The sequence below is a fragment of the Anomaloglossus baeobatrachus genome, chromosome 8, assembly GCF_048569485.1.
Source record: "Anomaloglossus baeobatrachus isolate aAnoBae1 chromosome 8, aAnoBae1.hap1, whole genome shotgun sequence".
Taxonomy (NCBI): domain Eukaryota; kingdom Metazoa; phylum Chordata; class Amphibia; order Anura; family Aromobatidae; genus Anomaloglossus; species Anomaloglossus baeobatrachus.
Genome location: NC_134360.1, coordinates 48,532,508 through 48,551,748, shown reverse-complemented (window position 1 = coordinate 48,551,748; position 19,241 = coordinate 48,532,508). Strand labels below are relative to the sequence as shown.

Genomic DNA, 19,241 nt, shown 5'->3' with positions numbered 1-19,241 from the left:
AGTATTATAGTAGTTATATTCTTGCACATAGGAGCAATATTATAGTAGTTATATTCTTGTACATAGGGGACAGTATTATAGTAGTTATATTCTTGCACATAGGAGAAATATTATAGTAGTTATATTCTTGTACATAGGGGACAGTATTATAGTAGTTATATTCTTGTATTTGGGGCAGTATTATAGTAGTTATATTCTTGTAAATAGGGGCAGTATTATAGTAGTTATATTCTTGCACATAGGAGCAATATTATAGTAGTTATATTCTTGCACATAGGAGCAGTATTATAGTAGGTATATTCTTGTACATAAGGGACAGTATTATAGTAGTTATATTCTTGTAAATAGGGGCAGTATTATAGTAGTTATATTCTTGTACATAGGGGACAGTATTATAGTAGTTATATTCTTGTATTTGGGGCAGTATTATAGTAGTTATATTCTTGTAAATAGGGGCAGTATTATAGTAGTTTGTAAATAGGGGCAGTATTATAGTAGGTATATTCTTGTACATAGGAGCAATATTATAGTAGTTATATTCTTGTACATAGGGGACAGTATTATAGTAGTTATATTCTTATAAATAGGGGCAGTATTATAGTAGTTATATTCTTGTACATAGGGGCAGTATTATAGTAGTTATATTCTTGTACATAGGGGCAGTATTATAGTAGTTATATTCTTGTACATAGGGGCAGTATTATAGTAGTTATATTCTTGTACAAAGGGGCAGTATTATAGTAGTTATATTCTTGTACATAGGGGACAGTATTATAGTAGTTATATTCTTGTATTTGGGGCAGTATTATAGTAGTTATATTCTTGTAAATAGGGGCAGTATTATAGTAGTTATATTCTTGCACATAGGAGCAATATTATAGTAGTTATATTCTTGCACATAGGAGCAGTATTATAGTAGGTATATTCTTGTACATAGGGGACAGTATTATAGTAGTTATATTCTTGTATTTGGGGCAGTATTATAGTAGTTATATTCTTGCACATAGGAGCAATATTATAGTAGTTATATTCTTGTACATAGGGGACAGTATTATAGTAGTTATATTCTTGCACATAGGAGCAATATTATAGTAGTTATATTCTTGTACATAGGGGACAGTATTATAGTAGTTATATTCTTGTATTTGGGGCAGTATTATAGTAGTTATATTCTTGCATTTGGGGCAGTACTATAGTAGTTATATTCTTGCATTTGGGGCAGTATTATAGTAGTTATATTCTTGTACATAGGGGGCAGTATTATAGTAGTTATATTCTTGTAAATAGGGGCAGTATTATAGTAGTTATATTCTTGCACATAGGAGCAATATTATAGTAGTTATATTCTTGCACATAGGAGCAGTATTATAGTAGGTATATTCTTGTACATAGGGGACAGTATTATAGTAGTTATATTCTTGTATTTGGGGCAGTATTATAGTAGTTATATTCTTGTAAATAGGGGCAGTATTATAGTAGTTTGTAAATAGGGGCAGTATTATAGTAGGTATATTCTTGTACATAGGAGCAATATTATAGTAGTTATATTCTTGTACATAGGGGACAGTATTATAGTAGTTATATTCTTATAAATAGGGGCAGTATTATAGTAGTTATATTCTTGTAAATAGGGGACAGTATTATAGCAGTTATATTCTTGTACATAGGGGACAGTATTATAGTAGTTATATTCTTGTATATAGGGGCAGTATTATAGCAGTTATATTCTTGTACATAGGGGACAGTATTATAGTAGTTATATTCTTGTATATAGGGGCAGTATTATAGTAGTTATATTCTTGTAAATAGGGCCAGTATTATAGTAGTTATATTCTTGTACATAGGGGACAGTATTATCGTAGTTATATTCTTGTATTTGGGGCAGTATTATAGTAGTTATATTCTTGTATTTGGGGCAGTATTATAGTAGTTATATTCTTGTAAATAGGGGCAGTATTATAGTAGTTCTATTCTTGTAAATAGAGGCAGTATTATAGCAGTTATATTCTTGTACATAGGGGGCAGTATTATAGTAGTTATTTCTTGTATATAGGGGCAGTATTATAGTAGTTATATTCTTGTAAATAGGGGCAGTATTATAGTAGTTATATTCTTGTATGTACATAGGGGGCAGAATTATAGCAGTTATATTCTTATACATAGGGGTGGTATTATAGTAATTATATTCTTGTACGTAGGAGCAATATTATAGTTGTTATATTCTTGTACATAAGGGCAGTATTATAGTAGTTATATTCTTGTACATTGAGGCACTATTATAGTAGTTATATTCTTGTACATAGGGGCAGTATTATAGTAGTTATATTCTTGTACATAGGAGCAGTATTATAGTAGTTATATTCTTGTAAATAGGGGGCAGTATTATAGTACTTAGTCTTGTACATAGGGGCAGTATTATAGTAGTTATATTCCTGTACATAGGGGGCAGTATTATAGTAGTTATATTCTTGTAAATAGGGGCAGTATTATAGTAGTTATATTCTTCTACATAGGGGCAGTATTATAGTAGTTATATTCTTCTACATAGGGGGCAGAATTATAGCAGTTATATTCTTATACATAGGGGCGGTATTATAGTAATTTTATTCTTGTACATAAGGGCAGTATTATAGTAGTTATATTCTTGTACATTGAGGCAGTATTATAGTAGTTATATTCTTGTACATAGGGGCAGTATTCTAGTAGCTATATTCCTGTACATAGAAGTATTATAGTAGTTATATTCTTGTACATAGGGGCAGTATTATAGTAATTATATTCTTGTACATAGTAGCAGTATTATAGTAGCTATATTCTTGTATATAGGGGGCAGTATTATAGCAGTTATATTCTTGTACACAGGGGACAGTATTATAGTAGTTATATTCTTGTATATAGGGGCAGTATTATAGTAGTTATATTCTTGTAAATAGGGGCAGTATTATAGTAGTTATATTCTTGTACATAGGGGACAGTATTATCGTAGTTATATTCTTGTATTTGGGGCAGTATTATAGTAGTTATATTCTTGTATTTGGGGCAGTATTATAGTAGTTATATTCTTGTAAATAGGGGCAGTATTATAGTAGTTCTATTCTTGTAAATAGAGGCAGTATTATAGCAGTTATATTCTTGTACATAGGGGGCAGTATTATAGTAGTTATTTCTTGTATATAGGGGCAGTATTATAGTAGTTATATTCTTGTACATAGGGGACAGTATTATAGTAGTTATATTCTTGTATTTGGGGCAGTATTATAGTAGTTTGTAAATAGGAGCAGTATTATAGTAGTTATATTCTTGTACATAGGAGCAATATTATAGTAGTTATATTCTTGTACATAGGGGACAGTATTATAGTAGTTATATTCTTGTATTTGGGGCAGTATTATAGTAGTTATATTCTTGTAAATAGGGGCAGTATTATAGTAGTTATATTCTTGCACATAGGAGCAATATTATAGTAGTTATATTCTTGCACATAGGAGCAGTATTATAGTAGGTATATTCTTGTACATAGGGGACAGTATTATAGTAGTTATATTCTTGTAAATAGGGGCAGTATTATAGTAGTTATATTCTTGTACATAGGGGACAGTATTATAGTAGTTATATTCTTGTATTTGGGGCAGTATTATAGTAGTTATATTCTTGTAAATAGGGGCAGTATTATAGTAGTTTGCAAATAGGGGCAGTATTATAGTAGGTATATTCTTGTACATAGGAGCAATATTATAGAAGTTATATTCTTGTACATAGGGGACAGTATTATAGTAGTTATATTCTTATAAATAGGGGCAGTATTATAGTAGTTATATTCTTGTAAATAGGGGACAGTATTATAGCAGTTATATTCTTGTACATAGGGGACAGTATTATAGTAGTTATATTCTTGTATATAGGGGCAGTATTATAGCAGTTATATTCTTGTACATAGGGGACAGTATTATAGTAGTTATATTCTTGTATATAGGGGCAGTATTATAGTAGTTATATTCTTGTAAATAGGGGCAGTATTATAGTAGTTATATTCTTGTACATAGGGGACAGTATTATCGTAGTTATATTCTTGTATTTGGGGCAGTATTATAGTAGTTATATTCTTGTATTTGGGGCAGTATTATAGTAGTTATATTCTTGTAAATAGGGGCAGTATTATAGTAGTTCTATTCTTGTAAATAGAGGCAGTATTATAGCAGTTATATTCTTGTACATAGGGGGCAGTATTATAGTAGTTATTTCTTGTATATAGGGGCAGTATTATAGTAGTTATATTCTTGTAAATAGGGGCAGTATTATAGTAGTTATATTCTTGTATGTACATAGGGGGCAGAATTATAGCAGTTATATTCTTATACATAGGGGTGGTATTATAGTAATTATATTCTTGTACGTAGGAGCAATATTATAGTTGTTATATTCTTGTACATAAGGGCAGTATTATAGTAGTTATATTCTTGTACATTGAGGCAGTATTATAGTAGTTATATTCTTGTACATAGGGGCAGTATTATAGTAGTTATATTCTTGTACATAGGAGCAGTATTATAGTAGTTATATTCTTGTACATAGGGGCAGTATTATAGTAGTTATATTCTTGTACATAGGGGGCAGTATTGTAATAGTTATATTCTTGTAAATAGGGGGCAGTATTATAGTACTTAGTCTTGTACATAGGGGCAGTATTATAGTAGTTATATTCCTGTACATAGGGGGCAGTATTATAGTAGTTATATTCTTGTAAATAGGGGCAGTATTATAGTAGTTATATTCTTCTACATAGGGGCAGTATTATAGTAGTTATATTCTTCTACATAGGGGGCAGAATTATAGCAGTTATATTCTTATACATAGGGGCGGTATTATAGTAATTTTATTCTTGTACATAAGGGCAGTATTATAGTAGTTATATTCTTGTACATTGAGGCAGTATTATAGTAGTTATATTCTTGTACATAGGGGCAGTATTCTAGTAGCTATATTCCTGTACATAGAAGTATTATAGTAGTTATATTCTTGTACATAGGGGCAGTATTATAGTAATTATATTCTTGTACATAGTAGCAGTATTATAGTAGCTATATTCTTGTATATAGGGGGCAGTATTATAGTAGTTATATTCTTGTACATAGGAGCAGTATTATAGTAGTTATATTGTTGTATATTGGAGCAGTATTATCGTAGCTATATTCTTGTATATAGGGGTCAGTATTATAGTAGTTATATTCTTGTATATAGGGGGCAGTATTATAGTAGTTATATTCTTGTACATAGGGGCAGTATTATAGTAGTTATATTCTTCTACATAGGGGCAGTATTATAGTAGTTATATTCTTGTATATTGGAGCAGTATTATCGTAGCTATATTCTTGTATATAGGGGCAGTATTATAGTAGTTATATTCTTGTACATAGGGGGCAGTAATTTAAACATCCGTGAAACACCAGTTCTCTCTGGTCAGGTAGACCCTTCAGTTGGACCGGCTTTTCCAATAGAACAATCCATGTTTCATGGATGTGTGACACCAGACTAATCAGGCCGTAGATCCTTCTGCTGGTTACGAGTCACCCATGCTGTACATTTGTGCAGTTCTGCGCACAGCGGGGGCTCTTTATACTGTTCTGGCCATCTATTAGAAAGTCTGACAAACTCCTCTAATCCACTTGTGCTGATCTTTGTTAGCGGAGCGATTGCAATTTTATTGGATGTGACTAAAGAGATTAAGCTAAACATGCGGCCAAATGCTTTGTTTTCTTCCAGCTTAAATACATTACTACTGTTCTTGCATAATAAAATGCTTTTTCTACGCGGTAACACAATAATATAAGTAATATGCTGCCGCTGGCTTCCGGCAGGAGCGCATCTACATAAAATCATCTTACAAATACTCCTACAAAAGATCCATGTGAGGAATTAAAAGAGTTCTGAACAAACGCCGATAGTCGTGGAGGTGAAACCACCCAGCAAAAACCCCCAGAGATGAACGGCCGAGCTCGGGGATTATTTCTACATTTGCAGCACATTATTAATGACCTCTGGTTGCTTTTACTGGCAATGAGCTGGGCTGAATCATTTTGTAGGGAAATATACAAAACGTTATTTATTCCACCCAAGAAAAATAAAAACAAGAGAGAATCTTACAAAACAAGGTCCGTTCACATCAGTCCTTGACCAAGAGCTCACAATCCCCCGGGCCAGATGGCATTCATCCATGGATACTGAGGGAATTGAGCTCAGTAATTGACAGACCGCTGTATCTCATCTTCTTAGATTCGCTTGTAACAGGGTTGTTGCCTCAGGATTGGAGGATTGCTGATGTGGTTCCGATATTTAAGAAAGGTAAGAGGGTAGATCCAGGCAACTATCGTCCAGTAAAGGGTGCTTTATACACTGCGACATCACTAGCGATCTCGTTAGCGATGTGACACGCCAGATCGCAGATAAGATTTGCTGAGATCTCACATAGGTCATTTTTGTGGCGCTGGTCATATGTGCGATCTCGGCAAATCGCATGTGCGATCTGGCGTGTTACATCCCTAATGAGATTGCTAGCGATGTTGCAGCGTGTAAAGCACCCTTAAGCCTGACATCAGTAGTGTGCAAAGTTTTTAAGGGCATTTTAAGGGATGACATGCAAAAATATATTGTAGAAAATAATATAATTGATAACCAGCATGGATTCATGAAAGATAAGTCGTGTCTAAAGAAACCTGTTGGGGTTCTATGAGGGGGTAAGTGCAAACCTGGATATTGGTAATGCAGCTGATGGGATTTATTTGGACTTTGCAAAGGCATTTGATACTGTACCACATAATAGCCTTATACTGAAGCTCCAGAAGCAAGGATTAGGGGAAACTATATGCAACTGGGTAAGGAAGTGGCTAAAAGATAGGAAACAAAAAGTAGTCATAAATGGTACATTCTCTAAATGGGCTATAGTCAGCAGTGGGGGCCGCAGGGATCTGTGCTAGGACCGATTCTTTTGAATCTCTTTATTAACGACCTCGTGATTGGGATTGATAGTAAAGTGTCAGTCTTTGTTGATGACACCAAACTATGTAGGATATTAAAAATTTGATAGTACAATATTACAAAAAGATCTGGTTAAGATGTCAGAATGGGCAGATACTTGACAAATGAGATTTAATGTTGATAAATGTAAAGTAATGCACCTAGGACGGAGTAATCCTATAGCTGCGTATACATTAAATGGAAGTAAACTCGGGACTACAGAACAGGAGAAGGACTTGGGTATTCTCATTACAAATAAGCGGAGCAGCAGCACTCAATGTCAGGGGGGCGGAGGAGTTGTTTTTTGTTATATAAACAACTAAAAAAAGTTTACCTTTTTTATTTTTGCATTTCCAGTTCTGTTCCCAGGTTACTGCAGGTCGCCCCCTAGTCTGGTCCATGAGAACATTGCGAGAAAAGGAAACACAGCTGGATGCAGTGCGATTTACATACATCTCCGCTCCGTGCCTGGCATACCCACACACCTAAATGATCTCTCGCCTCCACATAATCTCTAATACCTGTATCTATTTTAGACGCCGCGAAAAAGACAAGCTGAGATAGAAGTGGCGGGTGAGCATTCGGATGAGCAATAACGAAGCGCTCGAGCTGCAGCGTGACGTCTGCGGTTTTTTCTCGTTTAGGCTGTCACCAGCAGAACGCGCACAACATAACCAAAATAGCAAGAAAATGAAATAACGAGGAATATTAATATTCACTGAAATGGTCTTATTATTATTATTGTTATTTCATTGTCTTTGAGACCAAACCCTGAAAAAAAATGTGCATCCGAAAAGAAAACTTTCACATGGGAAAGAGAAAAAAACGTCTCTCTTTATTAGTGAATGACCTATGTCGCTAACAAATGAGCTCAGGGATCGCTAACGAGAAGTTGGGAAGTGATGGAGGAGGGGTGAGGAGCAATGGGGGCTCCGGACCACCAAATGAGTCACCCGTCACTGACGGGAGCTGTTGTTAGTCCAGGACATGGGACTGCGCACGATCTCCTGGGATCGGAGATGTGTCAACCCCCCGAAAAATAAAAAACATCTTTACTATATGTGAGAATCGTTATTTACTGTTATTGATGAAATGTATAGTGATCCAGGGATGAAAAGAAATGCAAAAGCGATCTTGAAGGGTATGTATACATTTTTAATCTTTGTTTCCAACCTCTGAAGCATAAAATTATATAACATTGTCTTCATCGAAAGTCTCCTACTGTTTTGTGCATGCAGCAGCTATGCTGACATACAGTGCCTTGCGAAAGTATTCAGCCCCCTTGAATTTTTCAACCTTTTCCCACATTTCAGGCTTCAAACATAAAGATAAAAATTTTAACGTTCTGGTGAAGAATCAACAACAAGTGGGACGAAATTGTGAAGTTAAATGAAATTTATTGCTTATTTTAAACTTTTTTAAAAATAATAAAGTACTGAATATTGGAGCGTGCAATATTATTCTGCCCCTTTAAGTTAATACTTTGTAGCGCCACCTTTTGCTGCGATTACAGCTGCAGTCGCTTGGGGTATGTGTCTATCAGTTTTGCACATGGAGAGACTGAAATTCTCGCCCATTCTTCCTTTGTAAACAGCTGGAGCTGAGTGAGGTTGGATAGAGGCGTTTGTGAACAGCAGTTTTCAGCTCTCTCCACAGATTCTCGATTGGATTCAGGTCTGGACTGTGACTTGGCCATTCTAATTTATTATCATTAGATTTGAGCACCTTTCATACCTGCAGTTAGGGTATTCTAGGGCAGGCTAAGGATAGCCGTCGAGGAGTGGAGGAGCTATATCATTTTTCTTAGGGTGCCAACCCCCGCGTGAGGTAGAGGACAGGAGGGAGGTCTATTTTTAGGGCTTTATCTCTAACCCTCCTCCCTTCTCCCCCTGTACACATTAGGTTAGTTATTGTGTGTCTTTTTGAAGTTTTAAGAGATTCTAATAAAATTGATGATTTTTAAGGTTAATATACTATTTGTTTTTCAAAACCTTCCCTTTACTTTGATATATTGAGATAAGACGCTGACAGAGGAGTATGGAAGACGCTTTCTTCTCTCTGCCTGAACTATGTAAGGGCAGCTGAGAAGGAAAGCCCAACAGCTATCTTGTGCAAGGCCAGGTACCGGTGTACAGAGATTTATAAAGGACATGGTTGCGTTCATTAATCTAATAAATAGCATGCAATGTAACAAGTAATTCACATTAGTAAAGCCGTCACCTGATTTGGGATGCAATGAGTCGCACTGAGCGTTGTACATGTGCAGGAACTCCTGGTGCCGCCGGATCATCTGCTGCTTGGTCCCCTGCGTGGACAGTCCGATGTCCTTCAGTCTTTTCCTTAGGTCCCGATCTGACAGGAGATTGTACACCACTTTGGCCATTGGCTTCCGCTTCTGAACAGAACTGAAATAAAATAGGAAAAAGTAGATTAAATATGAGAAAAGAACCGAAATGTCACATCATCAGTGACATCCCATAGTGTAAAGACATTGCTTTACAGCCATGAACAAGGCTTCTAGACTATAATTGATACAATTTCATGGGGTTTCAATTATTTTCATATTGCAACTGTCTGGTCTAATAAATTGTCCTGTGTAGTTCCATAGACAGAATGACTTCCACCGCCCGAACTCACGTTACCAACTTCTGCCGTCTGACCCGTCATTACCATCTTCCAGCAGCCGGCCCTATGTTACTCACTTGCTCCTTCCAACTGTATGTTACTGACTTGCACCGTTGGACTCCACGTTACTGACTTGCACTGTCCAACCCTACATTACCATCTTCCACCGTCCAACCTCACAATACTAACTTGCTCACTCCAACCCTACGTTTCCATCTTACACAGTCCGACTCAACAATACCGACTTGCTCAGTCCAACCCTACATTACAATCTTCCACCGTCCGACCCTACGATACCAACTTGCTCACTCCGACCCAACCTTACCATCTTCCACCATCTGACCCTAAGATACCGACTTGCTCAGTCCGACCCTACATTACCATCTTCCACCGTCCGACCCTACATTTCCATCTTATACTGTCCGACTCTACAATACTGACTTGCTCAGTCCGACCCTACATTACTATCTTCCACCGACCGACCCTATGATACCAACTTGCTCAGTCCTACCCTACATTGTCATCTTCCACCGTCCGACTCAACAATACCGACTGGTTCAGTCCGACCCTACATTACCGACTTGCTCAGTCCAACCCTACTTTACCATCTTCTGCCGTCCAACCTCCCGATACCGACGTGCTCGCTTCAACCCTACGTTTCCATTTTACACTGTCCGACTCAACAATACTGACTTGCTCAGTCCAACCCTATATTACCATCTTCCACCATCCAACCCTACGATACCGATTTGCTCAGTCCGACCATACGTTACCATCTTCCACCGTCCGACCCTACAATACAGACTTTCTCAGTCCGACCCTACGTTACCATCTTCCACCGTCTGACCCTACGATAATGATTTGCTCACTCCGACCCTACATTACCATCTTCCACCCTCCGACTCAACGATAATGAATTGCTTGGTCCGACCCGACTTGCGCTGTCTGACCCTACGTTACCAACTCTCACTGTCTGACCTTACGTTACCTACTTACACCATCCGACCCTAAGTTACCGACTTCCAGCATCTGACTACATTACGACAATGTCCTGAATGTATGGTTTACCGGTTTTACACGGCATATCTCATTATTTTAGGATAGTTAGAGGTAAGGAAACGCTCTGCTCTAATTCCACATACGTCAGCTTAATTTGCAGCCACAATCCAACCTTAACATCATTCACTCTGAGTTTGGTTACCAAGAAAAAACGTGCAGAAGTGAAATAAAACTCACTCTTCATATTTCTCAGTAATAAGGGAGTGAACGCCGGCAGAAAGTACACGTTCCAGGAGACGACACATTTCATATGGTGCATGCGGTGTTGTGCTATTTCGCTGCCAGTCAGACATCATTTTCCAGTCTGTCTGTTCTCTTTATAAGTTGAGATCGACCGGCTGCAGAAATTGAAATTAAACGGAAAGGACTGGAGCCCTCCTCATGCTCCCTACAGAGGAAAAAGTTCCAGAAGCCATTACCGTGCCCATAAGGTTTATGTTGAAAAGAGCTGTACTAGTTTTGCCTGTCTTATTGGAAACGGAGATGTACAAGGAAGAATATGGGAATAAATCAACACTTAAGCCAAGCACAAGTCACCCCGTCATTAACGCCTCATCCTCACCCGTTCTGAACCTTCTCCATGCCTCCTCTGATAAATTCCAGGTAGTGTCGGCCGGCACATGAGGAGCCGGTCTACCCTTTTTCCAGAAGCCTCCCGAACATTTCAGAAAACCTGGCAAGTGTCCTAATTAATAACCGCTGCTGCGATGGACAAGTGAAATAAAAAATTGCTAACTTTAATGAAATAATCCCTTTAATTCAATTTCTAGTAGCTACTACGAACTATTCAAAGGGGTACTTTGCACACTATGATATCGCAGGTGTGAGGTCGGTGGGGTCAAATCGAAAGTGACGCACATTCGGGGTCGCTGTCGATATAATAGTTTGTAAATCTTTTATGATACGGTTAACGAGCGCAAAAGCGTCGTAATCGTATCATCGGTGTAGGGTCCCACATTTCTATAATGTAGCTGCAGCGACGGTACGATGTTGTTCCTCGTTCCTGCAACAGCACACATCGCTGTGTGAGAAGCCGCAGGAGCGAGGAACATCTAACTGCGTCACCGCGGCTCACGCCGGCTATGCGGAAGGAAGGAGGTGGGTGGGATGTTTACGTCCCGCTCATCTCCACCCCTCCACTTTTATTGGCCGCCTGCCGTGTGACGTCACAGTGACGCCGCACGACCCGCCCCCTTAGAAAGGAGGCAGGTTGCCGGCCAGAGCGACGTCGCAGAGCAGGTGAGTGCATGTGAAGCTGCCGTAGCAATAATGTTCGCTACAGCAGCGATCACAAGATATCGCTGCTGCGACGGGGGCGAAGCCTATCGCGCTCGACATCGCAAGCATCGGCTTGCGATGTCGTAGTGTGCAAAGTACCCCTAAGAGTCAGGAAATGCTGGATACGTGACATTTGGGGGTTTCTAAATATCAATTGGTTTCCAAAGAAAGAGAATTAGGCATAAAATAAAAAGTGTAAAGCCTGCTTTACACGGTACGACCGATTGTGCGATTTCACAATCGATCGTACCCGCCCCCGTCCTTTTTGCGTCACGGGCAAATCGCTGCCCGTGTTGCACAAAGTTAGTAACCCCCGTCACACATACTTACCTCTCGTGCGACCTCGCTGTGGGCGGCGAACGTCCACTTCCTGGAGTGGGAGGGACGTTCGGCGTCACAGCGACGTCACACGGCCGCCGGCCAATAGAAGCGGAGGGGCGGAGATGAGCGGGACGTAAACATCCCGCCCACCTCCTGCCTTCCACATAGAGCCGGCGGCGGCCGCGGGAGGCAGGTGAGCTGCTGTTCATCGTTCCCGTGGTGTCACACGGAGCGGCGTGTGCTACCACGGAAACGATGGTCAACTAAATTAAACGATATTATGGAACCTAGCGGGCAGTAACCGACTCACGATTTGTGAGCGATACTGCGTCTCTAGGAGGTGTCACACAGGCCGGCATCGCCAGCGATGCCAGATGTGCGTCACAAAATCCGTGACCCCGACGATCTATCGCACGATAGATTGTCTGGTGTAAGGCAGCCTTAAGTCCCTTTGTAATAGAAATCATGTCTCAAACCCAATAAATTTTGGGAATGCATTGGTTCTCTTTGCCACTGGTGCGGGGAGACAGGCAATGTGTCACGGATGTGTCTGGACCTTCAGGTGCTGCTGCTGGGACCAGGTGCAGAAGGGCCCGGCGATCGTCCAGACGTTAATGGACGCTTTCCCTTTAAAGGCTTGATTTAGGGTTTTTTTTCTGTTTCCTTGACAGGTTGGAGGAGCCTTTCCTCCAGTTGGTAATTAAGGGCCTTTATACGTTTGGGCCTCTCGCTCCTCCAGTGCAGGTTATACTCTTCACTTGGAGAAGTTGCTTGCTTAGGAGTGCATGTGGCTTCAGACTACTGTCGCTGTATATGTGGCGCCCCTGACCCGGTCTGCACCCATGCTAGGAGGACAGTACTTCCAGGTAACCCTAAGGGCCAGAACGAGGTGTGTACGCACAGACACATAGCAACCAGGTCTCCCACACCTTTAGAGGGGACCCTTGGGTAATCTCCAGAGAGGGCTAGCTTTCAAATCTTTTCAAGAGGTGTAGTGGAGGGGCTGGGAGCTAAAGTACAGAGGTTGTCAGGAAAGGAGTGGAGCGAGCCAGTCTGGTAGTGGTGTGTGGCGGTTGCAAGGGGATACGCGCGCAGCCACTAGTCAGACCCTGCACGAGGGTAGTAACCGTTGGCGGGGGAGAACGGTCACCTGGTCAGTCAGAGAGAAGTGTCCGGGGTGACTAGGCACGTACGGGGAACAGGTCCCTAGAGCAGACCCCATTTTAACGACCTGCTAAACCTGCCGATGAAGGGAACTACAAGTACCTCACCAACCACACAGAGTCTGAGCCTCAGCAGCAAAGCGGGGACCCATAAGGGGATAGTGCCAGAAGCCATCTCTTTTGGTCTACGCTGCCGGCAAACGGGCCAAACACAGGGGAGAAAAGGCAGTTGCGACTCCCTGGATAGACCCCATGGTACTTCAAGTCAGGGGTTATCCGAAAACAGAAGTGCTAGGAAGGCGAGCCAACAGGTTACCCTCAGACTGGCCCGAAGGAGCCCTGGTTCTTACCTGGTTAATCACAGCATCGCCCGGGTCAGCTCACAACAACACCAAAGTGAGTAAAAACCAGTTGAAAGACTTTCTGGACTGAGACTGAAATATTCCGTGACCCGCTACCCTGCTCACCCGAGCCCCTGGGGCCTGCCTCACTCACGGGAGGCTACACCCTCTGGCTGCAGACCCCATCAGCCCCAGACGCTCCTAAAACCTGCAGCGGCGGTCATCTACATCCCTGACCGCAAGCCGTGAGTGGCGTCACGATATATTAAATAAAAACTAACATTACCTGTTGCCAAATCGAACAAGACCTGTGGCATCACCCCTGGGGCGTCACACATATTCTGAAGATTCCCTCTCAAGATAAGTTGTTGTTTTTCCTTTTTCCCCTTTTGCTGTTTATTTTTATGTTTGGTTTTTCCCTCCGTGGTTTGGTGGGTGGAGGGATTTAGTCCTAGGGTCTGGCTAGGAGACAGGGGCACGTTGGTAGACCACACCTCCTAACCATTAGAGGTACCTATAGTCTGAGGGCAAGCGCAGGGCCCCCCCCCCAGTGTCAAGGTCAACGCAAGAACCCCTGGTTCCCCCCCCTCTTTGTATTGCAGCCTCCCTTATTCCCAGGAGTCCACTTGCTGGGTGTCTCTCCCCACACCTAGCGTGACACAATGACTCGCTAGTGCCACCTATGGGAAATATCCCTGTAAGTGAACGTCCAGCCCTGTAGTCACGGTTTGCACCTCTTTTAAGGATTGAACGTTTACTTAGGCTGGTTTCACACTACGTTTATTTAACATCCGTCCATAACGTTTTTTTAGCGGAAAAACGGATCCAGTGCAAATGCGTTTTCACTTCAATGCATTTGCAATGGACTCGCGTCCACCTGCGTTCGCATGCGTTTGCGTGCGTTAGACACAGGATCCGTACTTTTGCGTTATTTTAACATGTTTCAAAAACGCTACTTGCAGCGTTTTTTACCTTTGTCAAAATAACGCATCTCACAGGATCCTTCACATTGCGCCGCGAGCTGCAATACATTTCAATGAGCGCTGGATCCTGCCTAGCAAGATGCGTTGAGTTGCGTTGTAACAGGATCCTGCTTTTGTACTGAGCATGCCCAGAAAGTACTGAGCATGCTCAGAACCAGTCTCGCGTGATCTGTCTCTCTCTCCTCCTCCCTCCCTCACCCTCTCTATCTCTGTCTTTCCCCCTTCCTTTCCTCCCTCTCTCTCCCACCTGAGAGCTGCGGACACTCGTAACCAAGGTAAATATCGGGTAACCACTTCTCTTAGTTACCCGATGTTTACGTTGGTAACGTGTGCAGGGAGCCCGGCTCCTGGCAGCTGCAGACACTCGTAACCAAGATAAATATCGGGTATCCAAGCCCGATGTTTACCTTGGTTACGAGCGTCTGCAGCTGTCAGAAGCCGGCTCCCAGTCTGGCACGTTTAGTTCCCCTCACTCCCGAACACATGACTCCAATGCCCGCCCCTAAACATCCAGTGACAGGATCCTGCAAAGTAAGACATGCGTTTACATGCGTTTTTTGCTGTAAAAGCAGGATCCGCTTTTGCAGCAAAAAAACGTTCAGGACGCATGTTAAATAAACGTAGTGTGAAAGCAGCCTTACCCGATAGCTACCTATTGGTGCTAGTCGTTTTTTGGGTTTCTGTTGCTTTTATAGCTTTACATATTTTTCTAATATTTTAGATGCAGCCAGCAGTGTAAAGTAAGGAGGTTTCCTTCAGGTTTGGACGACTATGCCCCATATTAGAAATCCGTCTGTACATATAACATATTTTATTTTACATTTATGAGTTTTAGATGATTTCACCATGGCAAATATAATAATAATAAAAAAAAAAAAACGACCAAAAAACCTCCATTCTTTACACTGCAGGCCAAATATTAGGTTTTATGTAACAAGATGACTTATTGTATTTTAACAGTTAAAGAGATTTAATTGATTAAAGAATTAAAACTTTTCCAAAAACAAGCAGGAGAGTTGGCTGGGAAGGAGGAAAGGAATATTTACTTGGCAGCGGCGCTTAATATTTGGAGAAAGTGAGAGCAGCGATTCTGGAACACAAATACATTTTCCTCAAAATACATTCACCAGCCACAAAGTGATTCGACTGAGGAATCATTCAAAGATTAATGGTGCAGAAAAATAAAGGCGACATCCGCTGCCCCGAGCCGCCGATTCCCCAGAAATAGCTTTATAATGCAGGGAACATGCTGGATGCGGAGAGTGGGATGCTTTATATTTACAGATAATAACACAGGGGAGAATGTGCGGCCGGGATGAGGTTAGTGACATACACCAAACTCTCCTGGAAACGCACGCATGCGGCACAATTAGGGTGGTATAGAAGGATAGGGAGAGAGGAGACGGACCACCTCCTGCCACTCACGAGTCTGTCCCCTACGATCCCTAACGTCCCTATACGGGTCCTTCCCCAACATCGCCGTGACGTGCCCGCCCTTGCCTTGAACTCACCCTGGCTAGTGATAAGGCCGACGAGACCACTAGTCTCACCGTTGCAATATTACAACACAAGAAAAGAGAGACTGACAAAGGCCTCATGCGCACACAGCGGTTTTTTGCCACATTTTTGGGTGCAGTTTTCTTACCAAAACCGCATGTATTTCCTTCCTTAGCAAAGTGAGAGTTCAGTTTTTCTGTTCACACAGTGCAGCTTCTTTTGGCTGCAGATTTGTGGTGACCACAATTCTTCTACATTTTTGAGCCCTCCAGGTAATGGATTTCACTTAAAAAAACGCAGTGGACAAAAACGCCTGTATTTTTTTGGATAAGTTTTTGCCACGGGTGCGGTTTTCTGAGCCAAAAATGTGCATCTTTGTGGTCACTACAAAGATGTAGCGTGCGCACACACCCAAAGGGAACATAAACACAAAAAGGAAAACACTCCAAGCTCCTCCAATACAGCTAATCACCACAGCTGCAATTGTCATAACTTCTTAACTTCTTCCATAGACAGGCACCTTCCAAAGTGGCCAGCATAATAATGAGACTCTATAACCAGCATGAGATGGCAAAAGATACGTGACTTTTTATAGTGAAAGGGAGTGTCACAAAGACCTGCACCTGAGATTATGGCTACAAAGGATAACAAGATAGCAAAGAGTCCTTCAAGGGAACCTGTCACCACTTTTTCGGCCTATAAGCTGCGCCCACCACCACCGGGCTCTTATATACAGCATTCTAACATCCTGTATATAAGAGCCCAGGCCGGGGTTATAACATAAAAAACACTTTATAATACTTACCTAACGGTCGCGTGGTGGGCCTTATGGGCGTCTCCGTTGTCCGGTGCCGCAGTCGCCTCTTTCAGCCATCTTCGTCCTCCTTCTCTAGCTACGGTGCATGACGCGTCCGATGTCATCCACACTCGCCGGCATTCAGGTCCTGAGCAGGGCAGATCACAGTATTGTAGTGCGCCTGAGCAGGACCGGTGAGTGTGTATGACGTAGCCGCGTCATGCACACAGGCTTCAGAAAGAGGACGAAGATGGCCGAAAGAGGAGGCACCGGCACCGTAGAACGGAGACGCCCAAAAGGCCAATCGCACAACCGTTAGGTAAGTATTATAAAGTGTTTTTTATGTGTGGCGCCCTGAACTAGCCAGGTCGTCACAGGTAACACACAAACCCCCCACCCCCACTAGACAGCAACATTAGCCAAACATAAAATCCTTGTTGCCTCCCTCCAGGGTCTGATGTCCACACCAGGTAGGGCGGAGCCAAGTGGTTGGCCCCACCCATCGAGGAGTTCACAGGCCTGGAGGCGGGAAAAGCAGTCAGTCAGAGTTGAGAGTGTAGTCGAGGAGGTTGAAGTGAGAGGAGTAAAGTGGAGAGTGTCTGGGTTTGTGGCCCAGGCACTGACAACAAGGTTGGCAGACGGTGGTGGCCGTCTGCAGGAATGGTGAATCAACGCGGAACCGTAGGACCGGGGTCGGGCGGTGGCCCGCCAATACCGACCGAGGACTGAAGTGAAGCCAGCACACACAGGCAGGGTCATCGGACCCCGCCAGGCTTGGAGCCGCCGTCAACAGTCAAATCCGAGTGTGACAGGAACCCCAGGGGTTTCCTAACAACCAAAGACCCGTTAGAAGGCAACCGTCCGCACCGTGAGGGTATACAGCTACCGCCTAAGGCTAGAGACCCAAGGGCCAGCGCCTGCGGGCAAAAGGGCTCCGCCGGCATCCATACACCGGGGAGCGGACTACCGATGGGGACCCATCGTAGTCAAACAGTACACAAAGGTGCAGGGAAAGACAGCCGCCATCACCTGTCCGGGGAGAGACCTGTCCATCCAGCCGTTTGGTTTACCGAGGACTTTGTGCATCTCTTGCTGAGTGAGTACACCTGTGCCATCCGGCACCGTGCCGCGCTGTCCCTGCAACCCTGCACCTTACCAACCCTGCCTCCCCGTCACACCACCGGGCCCCAGGACCACCAACCCCTACCCACGGAGGGGGAAAAACAACATCCCAGCTGCTCCCTACCATCGCTCTCGGGATCCCCGTCACCAGCAGCGGTGGTGCCCATCTTCACCACAACCCGTGGGTGGCGTCACGGACTAAATTACCCAAAACCAACCACCCTTTTCACTCACGGGCGAGGAGCGCCGCTCGAGTCCCCGGATCCGGCCCACCGCTCGAGCCACCGAGCAGCCGCAGCAGCGCCGGACCCGAGCGTTAGCGAGCGCAGCGGCGGCGTCCTCCCCGCCCACGACATATGTTCTCACAGCAGCCTGGGCTCTTATATACAGGATGTTAGAATGCTGTATATAGGAGCCCGGTGGTGGTGGCCGCATCTTATAGGCCAAAAAAGTGGTGACTGGTTCCCTTTAACCCCTACAAAACCAAAAGAAAGTAGATTCTCTCAAACAAAAACTGCAGACCTGTGTATAATAAGGGATTGTGACCTTCTGGTTCCAGACTCGAAAAAAGTCTCCCAAGAGCAGGTCACACCGAGGACATGTAAGGGGTGGTCCGGACACAGAAAGCTGCAAAATAATAAAATAAGTCATGTTTCCCATAGTGGCCACAAACTGAAAAGCCACGTACAATATAAATACAATGAGTCGTGCATACATTTTTATATTTGGCGAAAAGGAGGGTTTCCCTGCTTGGAAAGTGAAAGCAGAAAAAATGGAGAAGACAAAGGACTAGAAAGTGGCTGAAAACTAGAGCCTGTGTGCAGTCCCGGCCTTGGAGGTGATAAACCGTGCTGCCATGTGTCTGCCGTCAGCCTCTCCACAGGCTGGCACCTGGCATGCAACTTGTGTTTGCACAGGATGATGGATGAAATGTAATTTCCCGCTGACACGAGCAGGAAAAAGTAAGGGCTATAATCTTAGACTGGTGATCACAAAGCAAGGAGCCTGCCAGCCCGCCAGTGTAGATGACAGCCGGCAGTCTCCG

At 42.8% G+C, this 19,241-nt stretch overlaps 1 protein-coding gene across 1 annotated transcript in view; it reads right to left on the bottom strand.

Moving 5' to 3' along the window:
• Positions 1–19,241, bottom strand: part of RAD18 (RAD18 E3 ubiquitin protein ligase) — a 394,915-nt gene that overhangs the window by 238,646 nt on the left and 137,028 nt on the right. The window contains 1 exon segment of the mRNA XM_075320765.1: positions 9,232–9,416. Coding sequence (XP_075176880.1) covers positions 9,232–9,416 — 185 coding nt within the window.